The 21,176-nt window shown below is 40.0% G+C and overlaps 1 protein-coding gene across 1 annotated transcript in view; it reads right to left on the reverse strand.

Annotated features, from left to right (window-relative positions):
* Positions 1-1,344: 1,344 nt before the first annotated feature.
* The window catches only part of SLC8A1 (solute carrier family 8 member A1), a 299,968-nt gene continuing 280,136 nt past the window's right edge, over positions 1,345-21,176 (reverse strand). Inside the window, 1 exon segment of the mRNA NM_001304962.1 lies at positions 1,345-1,973. Within this exon segment, the coding sequence (NP_001291891.1) occupies positions 1,597-1,973 (377 nt within the window). The 3' untranslated portion in view covers positions 1,345-1,596.

Consider the following 21,176-nt stretch of genomic DNA (forward strand, 5'->3'; position numbering starts at 1 on the left):
ATAAACAGGGCTCAAAATAGCCTTTTACATAAAAAAATAAAATGAACAAACCACTATCTACCATCTGTGCCAGACAGAGCAGAAGTGAAATAAATACTTTGGGGTTAGGGGTGTCATGAAAATGGAGGCTCTCAAAGCCCGGGGAACATCGAATCCAGCCACTGCTCTACACCTTTCTCCTTGGCCTTCCAGAATCATCAACAGGTGACTGTTTAGAGGCCTCCGGTGTATTCCACATGGCTAATTTTCCATGAAGATACTTGGTAGTTTGCCTCCTGTCCTCTCAATAGCTTTAATTTCCCAGTGAACTGTTATTGCTTCTTAGAAATGAATGTGCAGGTCCATGAACACTAAGCCATTTTCTCCTCTTATCCCTAGTAAAATCAAACTCAATAACAACACAAAAGTTACAACTCAGGTGAAAAGGAAACTCACTTATGTCTTCAATGTCCAGTCAACATTGCTGAATGGGAGAACAGTATACGCTATACTCTACTATATACAGATACGCTTATTTTGTTTTTCATCCATGCACTGTGTAACAGGTATCACAACAACATTCCCAAACAGGCACATGAAGAAGGAGCAAATGTTCAGTCATGACTGGAACAGGATTGTGCAAGCCATGAATGCTTTCGAAAATAAAACCGACGAATGATCCCAGGCAACAGCAAACATGGGACTGGGACATATCGAAGCAAATGGAAGAGGGTAATGTGCTTTTTGAATGGGATTATTCCTGTTTGCATGAGAGGTGGTGGGCAGGAGGAGGAGGGTTAGGATGAGGGCCTGGGGGTTTAGTCAGGTTGGAAAACCAGAATAAGGGCCTTGCTAATCACAGTCCAGAGCTAAAGAGATAAGAAATAAATGCTTTTGCATGTTCTTGGGAATCTAGGCACATTATTTCTGTACCTGTTGAACAAGAGTGCCAGGCATTGTATCTTTAAATATCAGACTGTATCTAGAACTACCACTTTTCCTGGCTGCATTCGAGCTCCCATGCTTCTTCCTGGAGGCAGCTTTACCTCTTCTCATGTTCCAGAGATAAGCATGAAATTTAGTGATGTAGTGAAGACATGCTTCTTCTTCCATGCCCATATCCTTTCTTAATCCAAAATAATTTTTAAAGTTTTTGGAGAGAGTAATTGTAATGATTTAAATTTTTGCCAAAAGCCCATTTGCACTTAGATTGGTCATCACCTCCCACAAGAGAAACAAAAACTTTGACTCTCCCAACAAAACAATACAAAATAAAAGTCAAACATCAGCCACCTCCCAGCCCCCACCAAAAACGAGCAGAAACAGAAAGCAAATAAAAATTTTGAACGATTTATGAACCTGGAGAGAACACAGTCCTTCTAGGCTGAGCTGCAAAGATGCCCCTGCCTCCATGCCTTGTTCAATGTGATGACGCCCCTGGGAATGGGAGGTGATGGTTTCTCACTTCAGCCCTAGTACAGAGTATGCTCTTGAAGCTGGATTCCATCAGCAGGTAAGTGAACATGACAAATGTCAGTTTCCTCTGTTCATTATACATAATATTTTATGTATATATATACGTATATATATATAAATTTACTATATCTGATTGTTCCTTTAGAAGCCTTTTATGTGGCAGTAGGCCTCCAGGGAGGAGAAGAAAATGTACAAGAGCCATAGGAGCACGAAGAGGCAGGATGTGAGGAGCTTGGCAGTCCGGGGCCCACCCAGCTCACCTCCGATCTCTGGCCTCCGCCGATACAGCAGCACCCCCACATTGATGAAAGCAAAAATGGTGAAGAGAGTGACAGAGAAAGCTAGCGTGCCAGGGGACACTTTGAACTGTTCCCCATTGGCTGCATGGTAGATGGCAGCGATGGACCAGGCCACGCCGATTCCCAGAAAGACGTTCACCGCGTTGCTGCCAGTGACGTTACCTATGGACGCGTCTGCATACTGATCCTGGGTGGCTGCCACTTTGCTTGCAAATGTGTCTGCAGAGGAAAAAAGAAAAAAGGCAGTGACACTCAATATTTTAAAGAGGTCTGTGGAGTGCTGGAAGCTTCAGCTGTGCTCTCTAGGATCAAATCCCCCAATGGAAGCCCAGTACCAGGAGAGGGTTTTGCTGTTTTCTGGAGTCCCAGTCCTGTGGCCAGAACTACAGGATCAAGACAGCAGCAGCCAAAGGTTTGGTGTTGCCTGCGTTGCTGACCAGATCATCTTGGCCAAGTTCTTTATCCACAGGTACCACAGTTCTTTGTAATATTGATCTTGCAGGGTAGCCTTTTTCAGAGTGATCATGGCCCATCAGAATCATGTAGGGGTCCTACATAAGCGTGAATTAGCACAAGGCTCCACCTGGTTGGTCTAGATCAGAATCACCAGGGCCCAGGAATCCATTTTAACAACCTCCCAAAGGATGGTAGGTTGCCAAAGTTTGTGAATGGCTGCTGGAGAATATTACTAAAAGGTTTGGTATCATTAGTTCTAGTTTATATATATAAGAAAAGTGAGGCATCAGGAAATCTCTCCAAAGATTCAGGAGCAAATCATTTGTGGAACTGAAACTAATGGAACCATAGTAATAGGTGGCATTTGCCTAGAGTCTTAGGGAGAGGAAAGCTGACTCACCTGTGTTATGGCATTAATTGTGACAACAATTTTATGTGCCAAGGATGCTTTATAGGTGAGAACACTGGGCTTAAGGACAATAAGTAATGGATGCAACATCATATAAGAAGGAAGAAGCCATTTTAGGGCTGGCACTTGGGCCTCCTGCCTTCACTATAAATGCTTTTCCATGGTGCCATCTTACCTCTCACTATGCCATGTGTACCGATGGCCATCCTCAGAGCTTTGTTCACCAATAATCCTGAGTGCATCTTTTTCTGAAGGTAGGAAAATCATGGTCCATACAAGGAATAGGACAAGAAGTGACTTATATTTTTGATACGTGGAGCATAGGGATTTCGAGCAGGTTTGAGCTAGAAGATTTCAAATCCTGCCTTCACAATTGAATGTGTGACCCCAGGCAGATTACTTGATTTCTCTGAGCCTCAATTTTTAATCTGTGAAATGGGGATAGTGACATCCACTTCAGGGAGCTGTTAGCCTGAAATACTACATGTAAAATGCTTATCCTTCTTGGTACAAAGGAAGAGTAGCTCTTTTTGTGGTTTTGCAAAGACCATGTAAAGCAGACTAGATCAGTTTACTAAAAGTTGAGGCAGGATCCGAAATAACTCCCTTTATTAAGCATCTGGATAGAACTTGCAAGATAGTATCTTTTCTGTATAACTGTCTTATTAATAATATTAAAGTCCTTTTGGCTACCTTGGCAGTATACCGTACACAGAAGATTTATAGAAGACCTGAGTAACTGTCAGATTGGGCTCACATGTGCAGAGCCAGTAATGGCTGATATGACACTATGGCAGGGTGTTGTGTCATCTGCTCTGGTCCCCTGGAGGTTCCTGGGATGCTCTGAGTATGCGTGGCCTTGGGGGATATCTGGACTACTTTCTCCCCTCTGTGGCTATTCTGTGGCCACCATCATCTTCCCATAAATCCCCAATGGGGATGATACATAGAGCATGTAAGCTTACATCAGCCTGTAGGTCTTTGTGCTTCACTCTGGCAAGTCAGTTATTTAGGCTGCTCAGAGGATACTGCAGAAGCAATATCCCTTTCTTTTTAAAAGGAAGTCAGTCAACAGGGAGGACCTCATCTCATTAATCCTGACCTCTGTGGTGGAAAGCAGTTTTTACTTACTGTTCTATAATTAAACTAAGGCAAACACTCTCTACTCTGTACCAGGCACTGTCCGACACACATTACACATGTGTTCTCATTCAACCCTCTTATCAGCTTTAAAGATGTGGCTGTTCCTCTTCTATGATTTGGGAATGCCTCTTGGACAGGTCGCTAGAACACGGATTTTTAAAACAAACTGATTCAATGTCCGAGCCCATTCTCAGCCCACACCACCCAGCCACTCCCAGGAAAGATTAAAGTCTTCCTTTCCTCATTTCAGATTGCCCTGTTCCTTCCACTCGGAAACTCCGAAACAGGTTCTTGCAGAATGCTCTTTCCTGTCTCAGAGCAAAGACTGCAGAAGGGGTAGGCAGTTTGCCCACCTACCCTCCTGGATGCATGCTGCTTTGTGCATTCAGATCACACATGGCATTGAGGACTATCGTGGAAGCTAGTGAGTAAAAGCCAAGCAGGACAAATCTTAATGGTCTCTTGCACTTCGTTGTTAAGAGTTATTAGGAGCAGCAGCAACAGCCTCAGGAAAAAAAGTGGAGTCGTTTTGCTTTTCTTTTTCAATCAAGGACAGACAGCTAGCTGAGCAAGGAAAGTAAAGGAGAGAGGTGGAAGGCAGGAGTTTGCAGTTTATAGTTCAGCTGCTGCTGAGGAACACCTGAGAGGCTATTCTGTGCTGACATGGCTGCTGGCACCAGCTGGCGGTGAACAGATGGCCGTGTTAGGCTGGGCCGTCCAGGCCGTCCAGGAAAATACATTTCCTCCCCACGCTGCTGGGGCAGGTGACCTGGCGCTGGTCCACACCTGCTTATCTCCCCTGGCATGTGGTACATGGCACACTGGACTTCCTGGGTGCCCCCTCTCCACCTCTAAGACTTTCTGGAGGTTTCTGCTGTTGTGCCTGAAGTAAATGAGGCATAAATCAAAGATTCCTGGGACCAAGGACCCTGAACACCCAAACCAGTCCTTCTGCCTGAAATGCAGGGCACACCTGGGTCTGCAGGGGTGTCTCCCTTTCTTGTTTTTCAATAGCCTATTGTGCATATTGAATGGGAATCCTTGTAATAACAGGCTCCTGTTTTCAAATGCCTCTCTCTGGATTCCCTGCAAAATTAGTAGCCAAAGTAACTAGCTTGTCACATAAATGAAACCTGTTTGGGGCTTTTTTGAGTCTGATAGGTTTTATTTACCTGGGTTACACATCAGGCCTTTTGTCTGGTTTAATTTGAAAGCTATATAAAAATTATAGGTATATGCAAATCCAAATCATTAACCTTAGCTCCAGCAGAGACAGCTCTGTTTTCCAAATAAAGTATGATGGCATCTCCCCAAATTACCTTCTATCACTGCTTTGCTGCCTAGTGCAAAGAGCGACACATCGCACACCATATGTTAGGAGCTGCCAAGCCTTACCCTGAACACTGAGCCCATAACCTGTTTACAGTTGAACAAGGCAAAAGCCACTCATATACCACTCCCCAAAGTAAAATCCAAGAAATAACTACTGCTGTGGTCTCAGAGGGGTTGTAATCATATTCAGAACTTGGCCCATTAAAGTAACATATACAAGTCAGATTTCCCATGTGATTGGCACAAATAAGACATGTTGATATATATATATATATATTCCTACATATACATCTTAGGTCAGATTTCCAGTAGGGTTTTTTGCTTTTAACTCTCATCTTGAATTCTAATAAATTTTGAATTAGTCACATAGTCTTAGACTTTTGGTTCTGCTTCCTGGTACCTATGACTATAAATCAGTAACAGGAAAGATTCAGTTGGGAGACAGTGTGGCTAGAACTAAACCATACGTCACTGAGTCAGGACATAACTGTCCTCTGCAGACCTATCTTGAGTTCACTGTGTGAAACCTTGGCCAAGTCATCTGGTCAATGTGCATAATAGGTCAGTACACTCCCCTTTCCTCCAGAAATTATTTTTACCCGAATTTTTCAAACTTTATAGCTACATGCAGAATTAAATGTCTCTTCTGTAGGGCAGCCTGGATGGCTCAGCAGCTTAGCGCCACCTTCAGCCCAGGGCCTGATCCTGGGACCCAGAATCGAGTCCCACATCAGGCTCCCTGCATGGAGCCTGCCTGTGTCTCTGCCTCTCTCTCTCTCTTTTCTCTCTCTCTCTCTCTCTTTTTTTCTCTCTCTCTCTCTGTGTCTCTCATGAATAAATAAAAATTTAAAAAATGTCTCTTCTGTAAAAAGGATATGTATTATGTTTCTATAGGTCACACATAGGGTTTATTATCTAGAGCAAGGGTTTCATCCTAGATGATTTATTCTTGACTCTTATCATATTTTGAGGGCCAGCTGTTCAACCCTGGAGCAGTTTGTGCCCAGGAACTGACACTGACAGTGATTTTCATTGGAATCAAGCCTGCTTATGAGGCATGCTTGCTTCCCCAGCACCTGTGAATTACTGACAATGTAAGAGATGGACCAGGGGTACAGAGCTTCATGATGCAGTAGTGAGAGAAGCTTCATTAAGGAGACCATTTTATCTCTTCTATCTATGTGTTCTTGGGCAGGACATCACTTTTTTTAGGTTCTAGTTTCTTCATCTAAAATAAAGGATTTAGACTAGAATATCTCCATGACTGTCCCTAAGTTTATTGTTTGGGTGGTATGCAGAATACATCAAAATACTAAATTCTCATGTATGATTTTAGTGTTTCTCTTTTTTTTTTTTGTAGGAGTTTGAACATAGGCACCCTTCTTCATTAAAACTGATTAATGTTAATATCTTCTCATTTTTAAAGAATGGCCTAAATGAAATATTCAAAGATCCCAGGAAGATCTCTAGAGCTGAAGATACTGCCATTGATCAAATTGTGACAGTATTTATGAAATTAAACCATACTGCACAGACACTTACCTTTTCCAAATAGGTAAATGTTTGCAAAATTATTTACTCGAAGTTACTTTGACCAGTCATCCATTTATATGAGTAAAGCTTTGGTATAAATGGTGGCATTGACAACTGTTGCAAACTGTGTAATGTCAAGTTTGCATACCACTGGCATGAGAAATACTGGGAAAGCCAGGTAAAAAGATCTGGAGCTCCACCCTCAACCCACCTAATCAGACTCTCTGATGTAAGGACACAGGAATATGCATTTTAACAAGTGCCTCAGGTTATTCTTCCTTACACCAATATTTAAGAACTATGGCTCTAAGCCATGGAAATGGCTATTGCTCCAAATGCCCACAGTGTGGGGGGCCTTGCTGAAAGAGATAGAAGTTTCAGCTTGGGGGAAGCAGCTAATTTCTCTTAGAAACAGTGATGCCCTCAGATAGAGGGGTTATTTTATTCACAGAACCATTTGGGTGGGCTTGGTGGAGGGACTGGGGCTGCTTAACTCTAATGTTCACCCACTCTCAAGACATGGTATGCTCTTATTACTATTTTTTAAAGATTTGTTTATTTTAGGGAGCGTGAGAGAATGAATAAGTGGGGAGAGGGGCAGAGGGAGAGAATTTTCAAGCAGACTCCCTGCTGAGTGCAGAGCCGGTGGGCTCAATGCCAGGACCCATGAGATGATGATCTGAGCTGAAACCAAGAGTTGGACACTCAGCTGACTGAGCCACTCAGGCGCCATAATGCTCTTATTATCTTTAAACCTTAATCCAGCATAGATGCTATGAAAGGCCAAAGGAGGAGGGAAATGTACTTTAGTTGAATTCTGGCTCTGTCACTTGCCAGGTAAGCAGCTTACCTACTTCATTTTTGAAGAAAATGAAGTCTTGACAGAAATGTGTTAAGATGAATCGCACTCAGATTAGGGTCTGGCAACTAATGAGGGTTCAGTATTATTAGCTATTTTTATAAAACAACAGCACCAGATCCCAAGAGAATGAATAAATGGTAAGGAATTCTGACTTAATGTGTTAATTCTCAACTTTTAGGGAGTCGGAACATCCTTTAAAGCCTGACTTAATGATCCTATGCATTTAAAAATGTGATAAAGCATAAAATTATTAAAAATCAAAGACTTTTTTTTTTATTTTGAAAATTCCACATAACCTAAGTCATAAAATGACATTGGATGTTCTGGTTTTTAAGGCAGGCATCTCTGCTGAAATAATGCTCATATTCCTCTCTCACATTCCTCTATGCACGTTTTTCTCTTGCTCTTTCAGAATTCAAATGGAAAGAGTTTATGTACTAATTCTGTCACTGAGGACTTTGAACAAGGTTTTGTCTTTAGTTGTGACATTTACCCAAGTAAATACAAAAACCACACTGCCTCATGCATTCCACTGGTTCATCTCAAAAGAATCCTTATTTGACTTCCAGGCAAAGTTCAAGAGATCAAGGAATTGCTGATGTTTGATTGATTAATGGCCAGTCAGGAGTTGTAAAAACAGAAAAAGGGGAAAAACACTTAAATGAGATTTCTGCCCATAAAAGCTGCTCCTGAAAAAGAGAAGAAAAGAGATGGAGATGGTGACATGACCTATTTTTAGAAGAGAAGAAAACAGAGGTAAGTAAAAAGCTCCAGAGGACTCGTGTTGGCAGATCAGAACACCTGCTTCTAGGCATTTTATCCCCAACTGCAAATCAGAAGCACCAGGGCAACCTCTGAAAAATACCAGCTTTCTAGCCCTACTCGAGTTTCTGCTTAATTGGTCTGGACACCGGTAATTTTTTTTAAAAATTGTATTTATTTATTTATTTTAGAGGGTGTGGGGGTTGCTGAAGGGGAAAGAATCCTAAGCAGGCTCCAAACCCACTGCAGAGCCCCACATGGGGCTTAATCCCACAACCCTGAGACCATGACCTGAGCTGGAATCAAGAGTCAGACGCTGAACAACTGAGCCACCCAGGTGCCCCTGGACACCAGTAGTTTTTTTAAAGCTTCCCCAACTAGATTGAGATACACTAACCATTTGGAGCCTTTGTCTCTTTGTCTGTGGAAGGACAATGGCATGTCTTGCACATTAGCCTGGATAACATATGGAAGAGCTCTGACACTTTTTTTTTTTTTGACACTATTTTTGTTTTGATATGTTAACTTGCATGTTTGTACTTTGCAAGGGTACCCCGGGACTTTACTTCCCTGTTATGTATTTGAAATCCTGGTAGATTTTAAATTCAAAGAAAGAGATGAATTCTAATTAAAAGAGAAAAATAATAGAGGTTTATTTTCCTGGGAACATAAAGCAGAGAAGAGAACACAAACCAACAGTGCCATTTGATCTGTATTCCAAAATGCAATTTGATCCATGTTTTCAAAAGAAAATGATAATACTCCACTTTTAAATACATCCATAATGGGACACTTTTTCAGTTTGATGATCATGAACATCCAAGAGAGGATCCAAGGTTCCTCTTCTTTGTTCAAACCTCTAGCTTCATGAAGTTTGCCAAAATTTTCTAAAATCCCTGGTTCTAGATCTTTGAGGTCAATAAAGACATTTGAGTCTCTTGAAGAACTCTTAAAGTTTGTCTGGAATGGGGCTTATTCTATTCACTCCATCACTCTCCCCACTCCCACTCTTGACCCTGAAAAAAGCCCTAAGCCAACTAGCTGGGTATGAAGCAAAGAAGTGGTATTCTGACCTGGTTGTCCCTTGAGGCTTGTATTAACATGGTTCAGGAATGGACTAGATTCTATATGGTAAGGAGGTTTGGTACTTTCACTTTGGGAGTCCTGCTTGTTTACGTCCCCCAATAAAAAGGTTTATGCAGATTATAGTGGTGGAATTTCCAGCGTGTGCCTGATAAACTAAAGGGTACAGGGCTGTCTGTCTTGAGAGAAATCTCCTGTCTCTTGGTCAAGTGGTGAACAGGCTAGCTTGGTGATGACCATAATATTGCACAGTTCCCAGTGGGTTCATGTGAATCAATGATTCTGCTTGGCATTGAGATACTTATTAAGCTGAAGTCACTGTAAGTAGTTCATTTGGTCACCTGGTTTCATGTTACTCTGTGGTTAACCACTGTCATTATGGAAGAACGCCAATCCTGATTACTGTGGACTGCATAATCTCTCTAGTTATAGCAGTGAGTAGTAAGGAGCCTTTAGTTTATAGTACTAAAGGAGCCTTTAGTAAGTAAGCTAAAGAATAAGACTTGGTCCTAGTCCCATTTGCCATACACTGGCAGTGTGGCCTTGGGATAACCTCTCTTCAAGCCTCTGATATCTGTAAAATAGGGAAAATAAGAGTCCCAATTTATATAGCCATAAAGATGATCAGAAATATTACAAACAGCTTAGCATGGTATCTGAAATTTAGTAGGTACACAGCAAATACTATTATATTTCAGAATTCTTTGTTCTGATGATAACCAAGGAAATGTTAATGATATTAAAATCTTTCATTATGACTTCCTTCAGCTAGGTGATTTAAGTTTCATAGAAATTATGTAGAATTTTGGGAGAATGTGTGTCTGTGTTTGATGTCCAGCAATAATGGTGGTGATAAGGGCAATAGTAGATAACATTTATGAGTTTCCTAGGTGAGGCTCTATACATAGCTTCTCATTTTATCTACAAAACAACCATATGAAGTAGGAACCTTTATTATCTTCATTTGGTAGATGAAAAAACTGAATCCCTGAGTAGAAGGGATTTGTCCAAAGTTATATAGCCAGTAAGAAGTGTAACTAGGATTCAGACCAAATGAATGTGATCCTAGCTAGGTTCTCAACCACAGATCTATGATGGGTTTTTTGTTTGTTTTGTTTTAGATTTATTTTTTAAAGAGAGAGAGCATGAGCACAAGGAAGGGTAGAAGGAGAGAGAGAATCTCAAGCAGACTCCATGCTGAGCACAGAGCAAGCTCTGACCTCAAGATCATGACCTCAGCCAAAACCAAGAGTCAGATGCTCAAATGACTGAGCCACTCATGGGATTTTGACCTTAAGCACGAGAGCATGGGTATTAACAAGGACTAAATAACTAACATATCTGAAATTTGAAAATGGACAAAAAGTTCAAAGAAAACAATCCAGAAACTTCATCATGTTTACCTCTGGCTATAACTACACAATATTAAAACAGCTGATCAGTTGAAAGAAAAGGATTAAAATTGTTCTACAGAGAAACATCAACCTGACTCCTTTAGGAAAATATTTGCATGGGTCAGAAACAAATTAAGAGGGGACTATTTTCATGGATGCCCCTTCATTCACTTAGAACAATATTAGAGATTACTGACAAAGTAATTTTTTCAATTCCTTAAGTTCTTGGCTTCTCTTGGTTATTACACTTACACGGTTATTACACTGTCTTTCTATTACATAAAAATAGGCTTGAAAGAACCTACTTGATATTTTCAATTTTGAGCCATAATTCTATTTTATAATAAGCCTTTATTTATTTTTTTTAAGATTTATTTATTTGAGAGAGACAGACAGAGTGAGTGGGGGAAGGGGTAGAGGGAGAGAATATCGAAGCAGACTCCCACTGAGCATGCAGCCTGACTCAGGGCTGATCTCACAAAGTTTGAGATCAGGACCTAAGCTGAAACCAAGAGTTGGGTGTCTAATAGACTAATCCACCCAGGTGCCCCTATAATGATCCTTTATTTTATTAATACTAAATCCATGAGGGTAAAACATTGTTGTGATTTAGTCAAGCAACATTTTGGTAATTTTCAAAAGTTTGCAAAAAGGGGGCAGGTTTGGGGGTAAAACAAATATCTGACTGTCATCTTCCCAAGCCAGTTAGTTATTAGATACAACTGGAACTCCTTGCCTCAAACACTGTCCGGGGCTGCCCTGCATGAAACAGCATCCCTCCAGCTCACTTCTCCCTTCCTTCATGATAATCTCTCTCTTTACCTCAACCCTCCTAGCCTTTGAAGTCTGGATCATTCTTCTATACTTTGCTCTATTTCTGGAACATCCATCTCCTATTTGAATCTTTTCAAGTCCTACTTTAGAGATACTAAAGCCACAGGTGCCCCAAGTCTTGCTAGAACTAGAGGCAGCTGAGTGGGACCTGATAGAAAGACTGTACTATAACTTGGAGAAAACAGAAACCCTCACTCTTACTTCCAGGTAGCCTTAATAGGTTCAAAGAAATCTTCCCTGTCAGTTGGGCTATATTAGTATAATTCAAAGTCTACAGATCTGAAAAATACACTGAAGACACCCAACATGTGGCTTTGTCCTGTGGATATTTACCCAATTATTTATTATCCACAGACCTTCTCTTTTTGAAAGAGGTTGCTTTGTGCGTTATGCATTCAGGAAAGCCTGAATACTATTAAAAGTAGGCAAACAGAGGGAACTCAATAAATAAAAATTGTCACTGCATACAACTTCAACCCAGCCCTGGAGGCAGCAGGTGCTCCTTAACAGGTGGAAGTTGAGGGAGTTCTGGAAAGTTGTGATAATTCTCTTCTTTCTGCTCCTACTTTGCCTCGACATGGTGTAAATTTTTTTTTTCCATTAGCTTATTCCTATGGATTAATTATATGGTCCCAAAAGGCATATGTGTCTATCAAAATTCTTAAAAATCCATAAAATCTTTGATCCAGCAATTTTATTACTAGGGGTTTAGAAGTAATTCTGCAAGTGTGAAAGCTTATGTATGGGGGTGGTCAGTGCAGAGTTTTTATGTTAGAGAAAAATTAGAAACCTATCATTTCTGGTAAAATTACAGCTTTAATGTGCAACTGTTAAATTATAATTAAAGGTACAATAACAAAGTAAAACTACTTTCACTACTAAGTGAAAAAGTTCTGTAACTAAGCCTAATATAAGCCCATTAAAAAGTGTGGGTTATATATATGTTTGTATATATGTTTTTGTGCGATTTATTTAAATGTCCCAGGAATTTAAAATGATATATATATATACAATAATGCAAATGTATGGTGGGATTGCTGGATGATTTTTTGTTCTGTGCTTATTAATATTTCCCAATTTATTTACAAAGGGAATGTGTTTAGGACTAATCTACATTTTTAAAAGTTTCCTCTAAATAATAGAGTCTGTATGGAAAGGGATAGAAGGTTTATTTTCAGCCTTTTCTGGTCCTTTCAGGGGTCAGGGCTATGGTAGTGGGATCCTAAGAGGGAAGGTATACATACTATACACAGAGCAGGTGCATTTCAATGGGCATCAGCATGAGGAGGAGTGGAAGTGATGATAAAGGGATTTCCTGGCCATCAGGGGCTAGCCTGGAGTTCAGAGTCAAGAGGTGCCCAGGACAGGCCATAAAGTGGCACAAGAATTCTGAAAACGAACTTCACCCATTATAAAAGTTTTCTGAGGACCAGCTGTGAAAGGAAGAGATGTGTGGGTCTTTGTTTCCTTCCAACCATTCCTGTCGGGCAATGATGGACTATAGAGCAAGGCCAAAATCCTCTCAATTTTTGTATTTGTGTTACAGCAACATTATATTGTATTTACTAATAGAATATTCCATTGATTTCAACCCACAGAATTACTTTGCATATTCATTTGTTAAGAGCTCTGTCCCCTTGAGATTTCTGGGAAGGGATATAATACCCAAGTGCTCATTTGTATGTGAGCTCTTCAAAGAGATGTAATTTGTAATGCAGAGACTAGAAAGTAAGGTGTAGAGCTATATCCAAACTGCTAAGGATACATGATGAGGCTGAAATCTAATGTCAAGTTCTGTCCTTGTCTCTCTCCCAGGCACCTAGTATAGTTCTTGGTAGATACTTTTAAAATGTCTTTTGACAAAAATTTCTTAATTTTACATTTTAGAATTTTCAGAGCACTTCCAGAGATGTTATACTATTTGCTCTTTCTGACAATTCAGAGCAGGGGGAGCAGCTACCATCAGCCCTGCTCTTTTCAGAGGAGAAAGCTGAAACTCTCTAGGAGTCAGATGGAATGTGAATGCAGGGATGGGCTTAGAATTCACATTCTGTGAATCCTGGTGCCCAGGTCCTCCTACTGCAAGCTCGTTTCCAGTATCCTTCATTAATCCTGCTCTCAACAGATATTATCCCATGCTCTGAATCTGATAACACATCTAGATTGCCTAACTTCTAGGGCTGCTGTGGATATCAAAGAGATAAATTATACAAATATACTTTTTAAACAATGAAGCTATGCAAATGTGGCTACTGTTGAAACACTTCGTGTTAAATGCAAATGCTCTACTCTTATGAAATCACCATGAATCACTAAGGCCTTTATGTGGATCATTTGTTGGATATTCCAAAATAATAACTAACATGGAACATTTATAAGGGGAGGGGAAGAAGTGCTGGGGAGAAAAACCCAGTGCAATTGGGTACTGTCCCATAAGAACAGATGTGGTAGTGATAAAAGAGTTGCAGCTGCCCAGAGAATCAAACCACCAAAATAATTCAAAGTAGTTATTTAAAGGAATAAGCCAGGAAAAAGTAACACCTTTTCATAATTTCTAAGATTAGAACTGCCTGGATAAATTTGCAGGGGGGATAATCAGACCTTTGAGTGAGTAGGCAATTTGCCAAAGGTTAGTGGCCTAAGGAGTCCTACCACCCTACTAGAATACTCCTCCATGTGTATAGAACATATGTATTCTTGATTTCAGGATTCCATGACCTTGTTTTATTTTCTTCTCAACAATGTTCATCCTCACTACTGTCTGACACTTTATCCTATTTTTGTGAAGTATCTGTTTTCTTCCACTGGAGTATGAACTTTGTGGGATTCAACATCTGTCTTGTTTATCGCCCTGTATCTACTGTGTTAAACAGGGCCTTCTACTTAGTGTGTACTCACTAAATACTTGTAGAATCAACGAATGAAAATGAGTATAGAATGGTTCTGAATCTATGCCATGCCCCTGTATCCTACTTCTTTCTTTCATTTAATGTTTAACAAAATGGTATTAATCTCCTTTTTAATGCCTGATGACTAGTGCAGAGAGAAGACCACTTGAATATTTAATGATCGAGAATGCCACATTGTCTCACTCAGTTTGCACATCCTAGCTACTGGCATCATCTGTCAGAACATAGCCCTTTATTTTGAAGATTATTTTTCACTAACATCCTACTGTGGACTTAGGTGTAGAAATTGTATAAGAAAGGGTTTAATCCATATACTAAGGACAAGAATACTTGATACCTAAGTTACTGATGTCAGGTTCTTCTAGATGGTTTGACCCTTTTCTCCCTAAATGTGAGACTCTAGAAGTACAGACAAAAGGACAAGTAGCACCTGACCCACTTCTAATTCAGCCTCACCCTGAGTGTTGACCTCTCTCTGAGCAGCCATGTGGTCCTCTAGTTTGACAATTGGGTTAGTTTAGGGGTTTTGGCTTGCCAAATTTCAGCTGTCTAAAGCATCATCATACATAGAATCCTTCCGAGGATGTCTTTATGATCTTTTTGCACATTTGTGGGGTTTTGTTTTGTTTTACAACTGTAACCCAGGAATGAAATGGTATAATTAGTTCTCTGCTGGGTCCATTTGCAGACCCCACTGGGGATCATTTCAGTTTGGAACTGCAGCTAGTCTTGCTTGTTGTCTCAACCCATGATTTTTTATAGTGATAACCTAATAATAGCTTACAATTTATGGAGGACCATGTCAAAAAAGCCCCCTGGGCTCCAGAGGGCGGAGGAAGGGAGAAAGAAAACAAACACAACACATAATTTCCTGATTGTCAGTAATAGAACCAAAGCAAGCTATTTTCTCCTTAGCACAAAATATAGGATTTATACGTGCTGAGCTAAACAAAGTTTATCAGATATGGTCACCTATAGATTTGGCATTTCTGGGTCATGTGCCGGGAAGAGTGAAGAATATAAGGCATTTTATGGATTTAAATCCTTTTCTAGAATGAAGCAGAATATAAAGTAATAATATATAGTTTATGTTTCATTCCTGGGAAAAGGCAGGATGTGGGGTCTGTGTGCCAAGGAGCATTGATGGCATTCCAGCTGGCTTTGTGCATAAATGCCAAGTACCATGATTTCATGTCTATAATATGCACTATCCCCAACAGACATTAAAATGCTTTTACAGTCACATGTAAGATTTACTTTTTAAATTGAATACCATTTTATTTGCCTTCTCGTCTAAAAATACCAATGGGCTTTAAATTCATTTTGCTGTTCATGCAGTGCCCATGACATGGCAATTAAGTTCTGCTTTTTTATGACACACTTTTTTTTTTTTTTTACTTTTGAATTTAGTAATATGTCATTCTGTGTGTAGGGAGACAATGCACATGGCCTCTGTTCAAGGCCTTGGTCTCTACTCTCTTCCTAATGGATCCAGGGGCCAATGACAAATATCTACTGGGTTACAGGCTGGGGCCAGGGATAAGAGTAAGAAGCTGAATTCATGAGAGCTGCCTCCTTAGCATTGTGTTATGATTACCTGACTATAATTGTCTAAGGATATTTAGGCTCTATAGATCATTAGACATGGTGTTACCCCAAGATTCATAGTGCTAATTCCAAATACCATTGTGCAATATTTTCCCCTAGCGGTTTTGAATATACGAGCCAAGGTTACTGTTGGGGGAAGGATAGTGGGATTGTTTTAAGGGATGCACAAATTCACATATGCACAAAGCAATGAAGATCAAAAATATCTTACACTTGTAGTTTGCAAATGTCCATAGAGATTTTGTGGTGAACAAAACAAAAATTATGTTAAAATCTTACAGACTCTGAGATGAATTCCTAAATTCTGTGTTACTAAAATACAGTTACTATCGTGGAGAGAATCCATGCCATATTTGTATTAAAATTGATACTTGTGAAATGTTGAAAAAAAGACAAATCTGTGGGTTAGAAAGTTACATTAGTGGCTGCCTAGGGCAGGAGGAAGAAGTGGGGATTAACTGTCAGTAGCTATGAGGGATCTTATAGGGGTGATGAAATGTTCTAAAACTGGTTAGGGTAGTGGTGGCAGGGCATTGTAGATTTGCTAAAAAAAAATCACTGAACTTTCTCCTTCAAGGAGTGACATTTCTGGTATAAAAATTATGTCTCAATAAAGTTGTTAAAAAATGCAGCCTGAGGCCTGAATTTGAAAGAAAAAAACGCAAAACAGTGGTTCTTGACATTTTTCATTTTCATTATCTTCTTTTCAAGTATGAGTAGGGAGAAATTTGAAAGTTACCACCTCAACATTGTTTACAAGTCACTTGTAAGAGACTCATACTTTTGTTAATCCCTTTGGAGCCAACAGCCTACAGCCTTCAGGACACTTGAAGTTTGCTCCCTTTGGGGATATCTTTTGAGACTAAAAAGGAGAGGAAATTTATATTCATTCACATTGCACATTCCTAAAACCAGCTCTCTGAGCACACAGTCACATACACACACGTACACACCCCTGAGCAGGGTGATGTTTCTGCCAATGTCCTTGCTTTGGCTGACCTAGACTATGTAAAAAGGCCCAGATAAGACCAAGATGAGGTATTTTTAGCTCCCCTTCTTTAACACTGGGATTTTTATGGGACTGAGTGAAGGTGGCTGGTGTGGGCTTGAGGCACTAATCTAAAGACAGTGGCGTTTGGGACTGGGCATGACGCATGGTGAATTCTCAGCTCCCTGGACCACCTCCGGGTAGGTGACATCACTGTGAGCATCTCGGTCCTCCTCCAGCCTCATCCTCCACGCCAGGTGGCCATGCAGTGCTGCCCCTTGGGACCAATCAAGGATTGAAACTGCTAGCAAAAAAACTTAAAAGTACTAAATACAACCTCTTCCTTGGGCCCTAAGAATAAAGGATGCAAATGGTTTTGAAATGGGTCTTTCCCAGATTTTTACAAGATGCTTTGAGTCTGCTGCATTTTGTGTTACCCAGTGTTTTGTAGTGTAGGATAACAGGCAGTTCTTGTGCCATTTATGGAGCAGGTCTTGTGAAATCTGGTATCTAGCCTTCCTTTGTTTGGCTCTGTCCTTATAAACGTTTGCTTTTGTAAGCTGCTTTCAATTCCTTTGAGTTGAAAGGTGAAAAAAACCTATTTGCAAGAAAGCGTGCTGAAACATACTGAGTGTTTTACCTCCAGCTATCTGGTCTCTGGCATAAGGTTGAGATAAGGTCCCGTGGAAAGCCCTCTGAGGAATTAGGGCTGCCTGGTGCTGCACTCTGGCTGTATTCCAGGGTGGCTCTGCCTCTTGGCCTGACTACGATCAGAGGACCCATTTTCAGCAGCACTGACCTTTCTTAGTGGCAAAGAAACTGACTGCTTATTAGGGTATCTGGAAATGAAATACACCTGCCCTTTAGGATCCTCTTGGGGGAACCGACATTAAAGCCACAGGGGAATCTTGATGCAGAGTAAAGCAATTCTGTTTTCATTCCCATTTAAACTGATGTGAAATGTTAATCATCCAATTAAATATGTATACACACTGTAGCTATGGCACTTCCTTATCAACCCGGGGCCGAGTTGAAATGCCAATGTGCAGAGTATAAAGCTCAGAGAGAGTAAAATGCAGGAGACAGGAACACAATTGGGAATGTCCACCTCACCAGAGTTCCTAGCATAGGACCATAATGAAGATAGGCTTGGTTTGCTCTTTTTACTTGCTGTGATAGTGCTGAGCTAAACACTGGCAGGCCTAAACCCATTCACCAGTACATTGAAGAAGAAAAGAAGAGATCTAACATTTTTTTTTTTTTGAGCATCAGTTATATGCTGGGCCCTTGCTGGGTACTTGGTAAGGGTGTTTTCTTCGTGTCATCGTCACTGTAACTCTGAGAGATTTTCATGTCCTCGTTATTCAGGTTAAGGAACTAAACCTGAAAGCAATTTGCCTCTAGGGGTGCCCTACATCTTGGAAGTGGTATGAATGGGTTTGAACTCCTGTCTATCTGACTCTAAAGTTCATGTTCTTTTATACCTCCTTGTGGATGTCCATTAATACTGCACTAAGAGAAGATTTTGCATAATTTTTATGATACTGAGAGTGTTAACCAGTTCATCCGTGAGCCCAGAAATGAGAACACTAAATTTATCTCAAGTTGGATGGAGGGAGAGGAAATGATTGCATCAATCTGAATCCTTGTTTTTCTCCAGGCCAAACCGGATGGCTCTGGGATTTCAGAATGGCTGGATACAACTTACCCTGAAAAGAATATCTGATTTGTATGGGGTGCTGTGTTTCCCTTTGACCCCATCTCTGTTGTTAAGTAAGGGGGAGGCTGAGTGTGTTACTGGTAGATGCCTTGGACAGTTAGCTCTAGTGGTCGTACTCCCAGACTCCTACTTCTACTCAGAAATTTAGAAGACTGGGCTTGATATCCAGAGTTCTCAGTAAGTCTTTGAAAATATGACTGCCGAGAGAACATCCCCCATACGTCCTTCTTGGTTCCCACTGACCCCAGTACCTCGCCAGCCGTGTATCACAGGAATCTCTGATCTTAGCCCAGAATGACCAAACCTCCTTTTGTGGTCAGTTCCATTAGCAACATATGGCTGTGCCGATGTGGATTATCTTGTATTTTTATTTTTTTGCCAGCTAGGTCAGAGCTGAAAATGTTTAAAAGGGTTTCCAGTGGTTTTAGTGTTTAAATTTTACAACGTAGGAAATGCTAAGTGTTTATGGGTATAGAAATAGGCCTTTATCATTTCTGAATTTTTTTGAAGCATGTACTCTTCTGCTTTCCATGCCAGAGGGAATGATGATAGTACCTGACCTCAAAGAGCTCGAATATAATTCTGCTGCTACATGTTTTAAATTGGGAAATACTAAATTAAAGCCAAAGAAAGAAGTAATTTCCCTCCAATCATAATATATGTGGGAAAGAATGCATAGAATGCTTACTTTAAAAATGAATCCAAGGTGGAATGATAGAGTGGTTGAGCACCAGATTATAATGGAGACACAATTTATCATTGATTTTAACTGGAACTGAATATGAGCAAATCATTTATTCTTTTCTGAGCCTTAATTTCCAGCTTACTCTCTTGTTCTGATAAAGTGACTTTTAGACAGGACCACCACTATATACATCCATGGGTATGGTACCCCATACATCTCTAGGGATGTCATTTAGATTACGATGATCCCTTGAGATTGCAGTATACAACCTGCACAACCATACAAGTTACCTTAGGATCCACTGGGAATTAAAATAGCAAGACACAATAAATTGTAATGTACTATTACCCAAGTATACAGTATTTTTATTTTTAGAGTTACTAGAAGTTAGGAAACTAAAAATCCATAGTGAGTAGTTTTTTTCTGTAAAAACAATGTTTTCCAGCACAATGTCAAATGGTAAAAAATAAAACTCATTTTTAGGTGAAGGGGCTAACGGACAAAAAATAAACCTCAGAGGAGACAAAATCACTTTGTACCACTTACTGATATAACCTAAGTAAGACAATAGATACTGTAAATACAGTGGGCATGCCTAGCACATAGTGGAGCTACATGACAAATATTTTAAAATTTCCATCTCTGTTCATAGACCTTTCCCATTCATTCTCATGTTCTTTTTTTTTTAAGATATTTATTTATTTATTCATGGGGGCGGGGGTGCAGAGACATAGGCAGAGGGAGAAGCAGGCTCCCTGTAGGGAATCTGATGCAAGCACTCTATCCTAGGACCCTGGGATCCCAACCTGAGCTAAAAGCAGATCCTCAACCACTGAGCCACCCAGGTGCCCCCTCATTCTCATTTTCTGATGGTTTCTATTCAACATTTTGAGAGTGTAGATAATGAGAATTATTTGCTGGATTTATACCAATGTTCAGTTGACAAAGTGCTTTGAGATCCATATTATTTAATCCTCTTGTCAACTCTTAAATTTCCATGTATTATCATGCCTATTTTATAGGCAAGAAAACCAAAGCACTAAAAGAACATAATGAACAGCTAGTTTAACCAGTTTTTTTGTCAAGTTCTTCCTATGATATTTTGAAATCTGGAAGTAATGTAACTTAAAAATAGTACACATTTTCTCTAAAATAAGGTCTTATTTTTTTTAAGTTCTATATACAGAGTAGGGAAAAATGCCTAAAATCATCTATTTTCTTTCCCTTCATGACTTAAAATTTCTACAGTGAAATAATTCCTACTTGACAAAACTTAAAGGATGTTCAAAACACTGGAAGTGAACAGAAAATCTAACAATGCCAGGGGCTAAGAAATAGCCCTAAAATACCCAGTTCTTAAAGCATTGTGGTCACAGGAGTAAACAACTCATAACAGGAAATTACGGGGGGTAGTTGGCCAGATCCAGGCACAAGCCTAATCAAGATGTATGGAGAAAGACCAAGGCAGAACTGAGTGAGGTAAAAATCTTCCCAACTCATTAACATCTAAGAGTTTTCTCTGCAATTAAGGAAGAATGCTTGATTCTACTTGATTCCAGTAGGAGCAAGAGATGAAAAGAAAATCCATGTTTGGAATGTGATAGAGAAGTTGGAATGTCTTGACCCAATATACCCAGTTTTATTCAAGTAAATAATAGTAAGCTAAAAGAGCATGTGATCAGGGTAGTGGCTAGTGCAAAAAAT

The sequence above is a fragment of the Canis lupus genome, chromosome 17 (genome assembly GCF_011100685.1).
Source record: "Canis lupus familiaris isolate Mischka breed German Shepherd chromosome 17, alternate assembly UU_Cfam_GSD_1.0, whole genome shotgun sequence".
In the NCBI taxonomy this organism is placed as follows: Eukaryota; Metazoa; Chordata; class Mammalia; order Carnivora; family Canidae; genus Canis; species Canis lupus.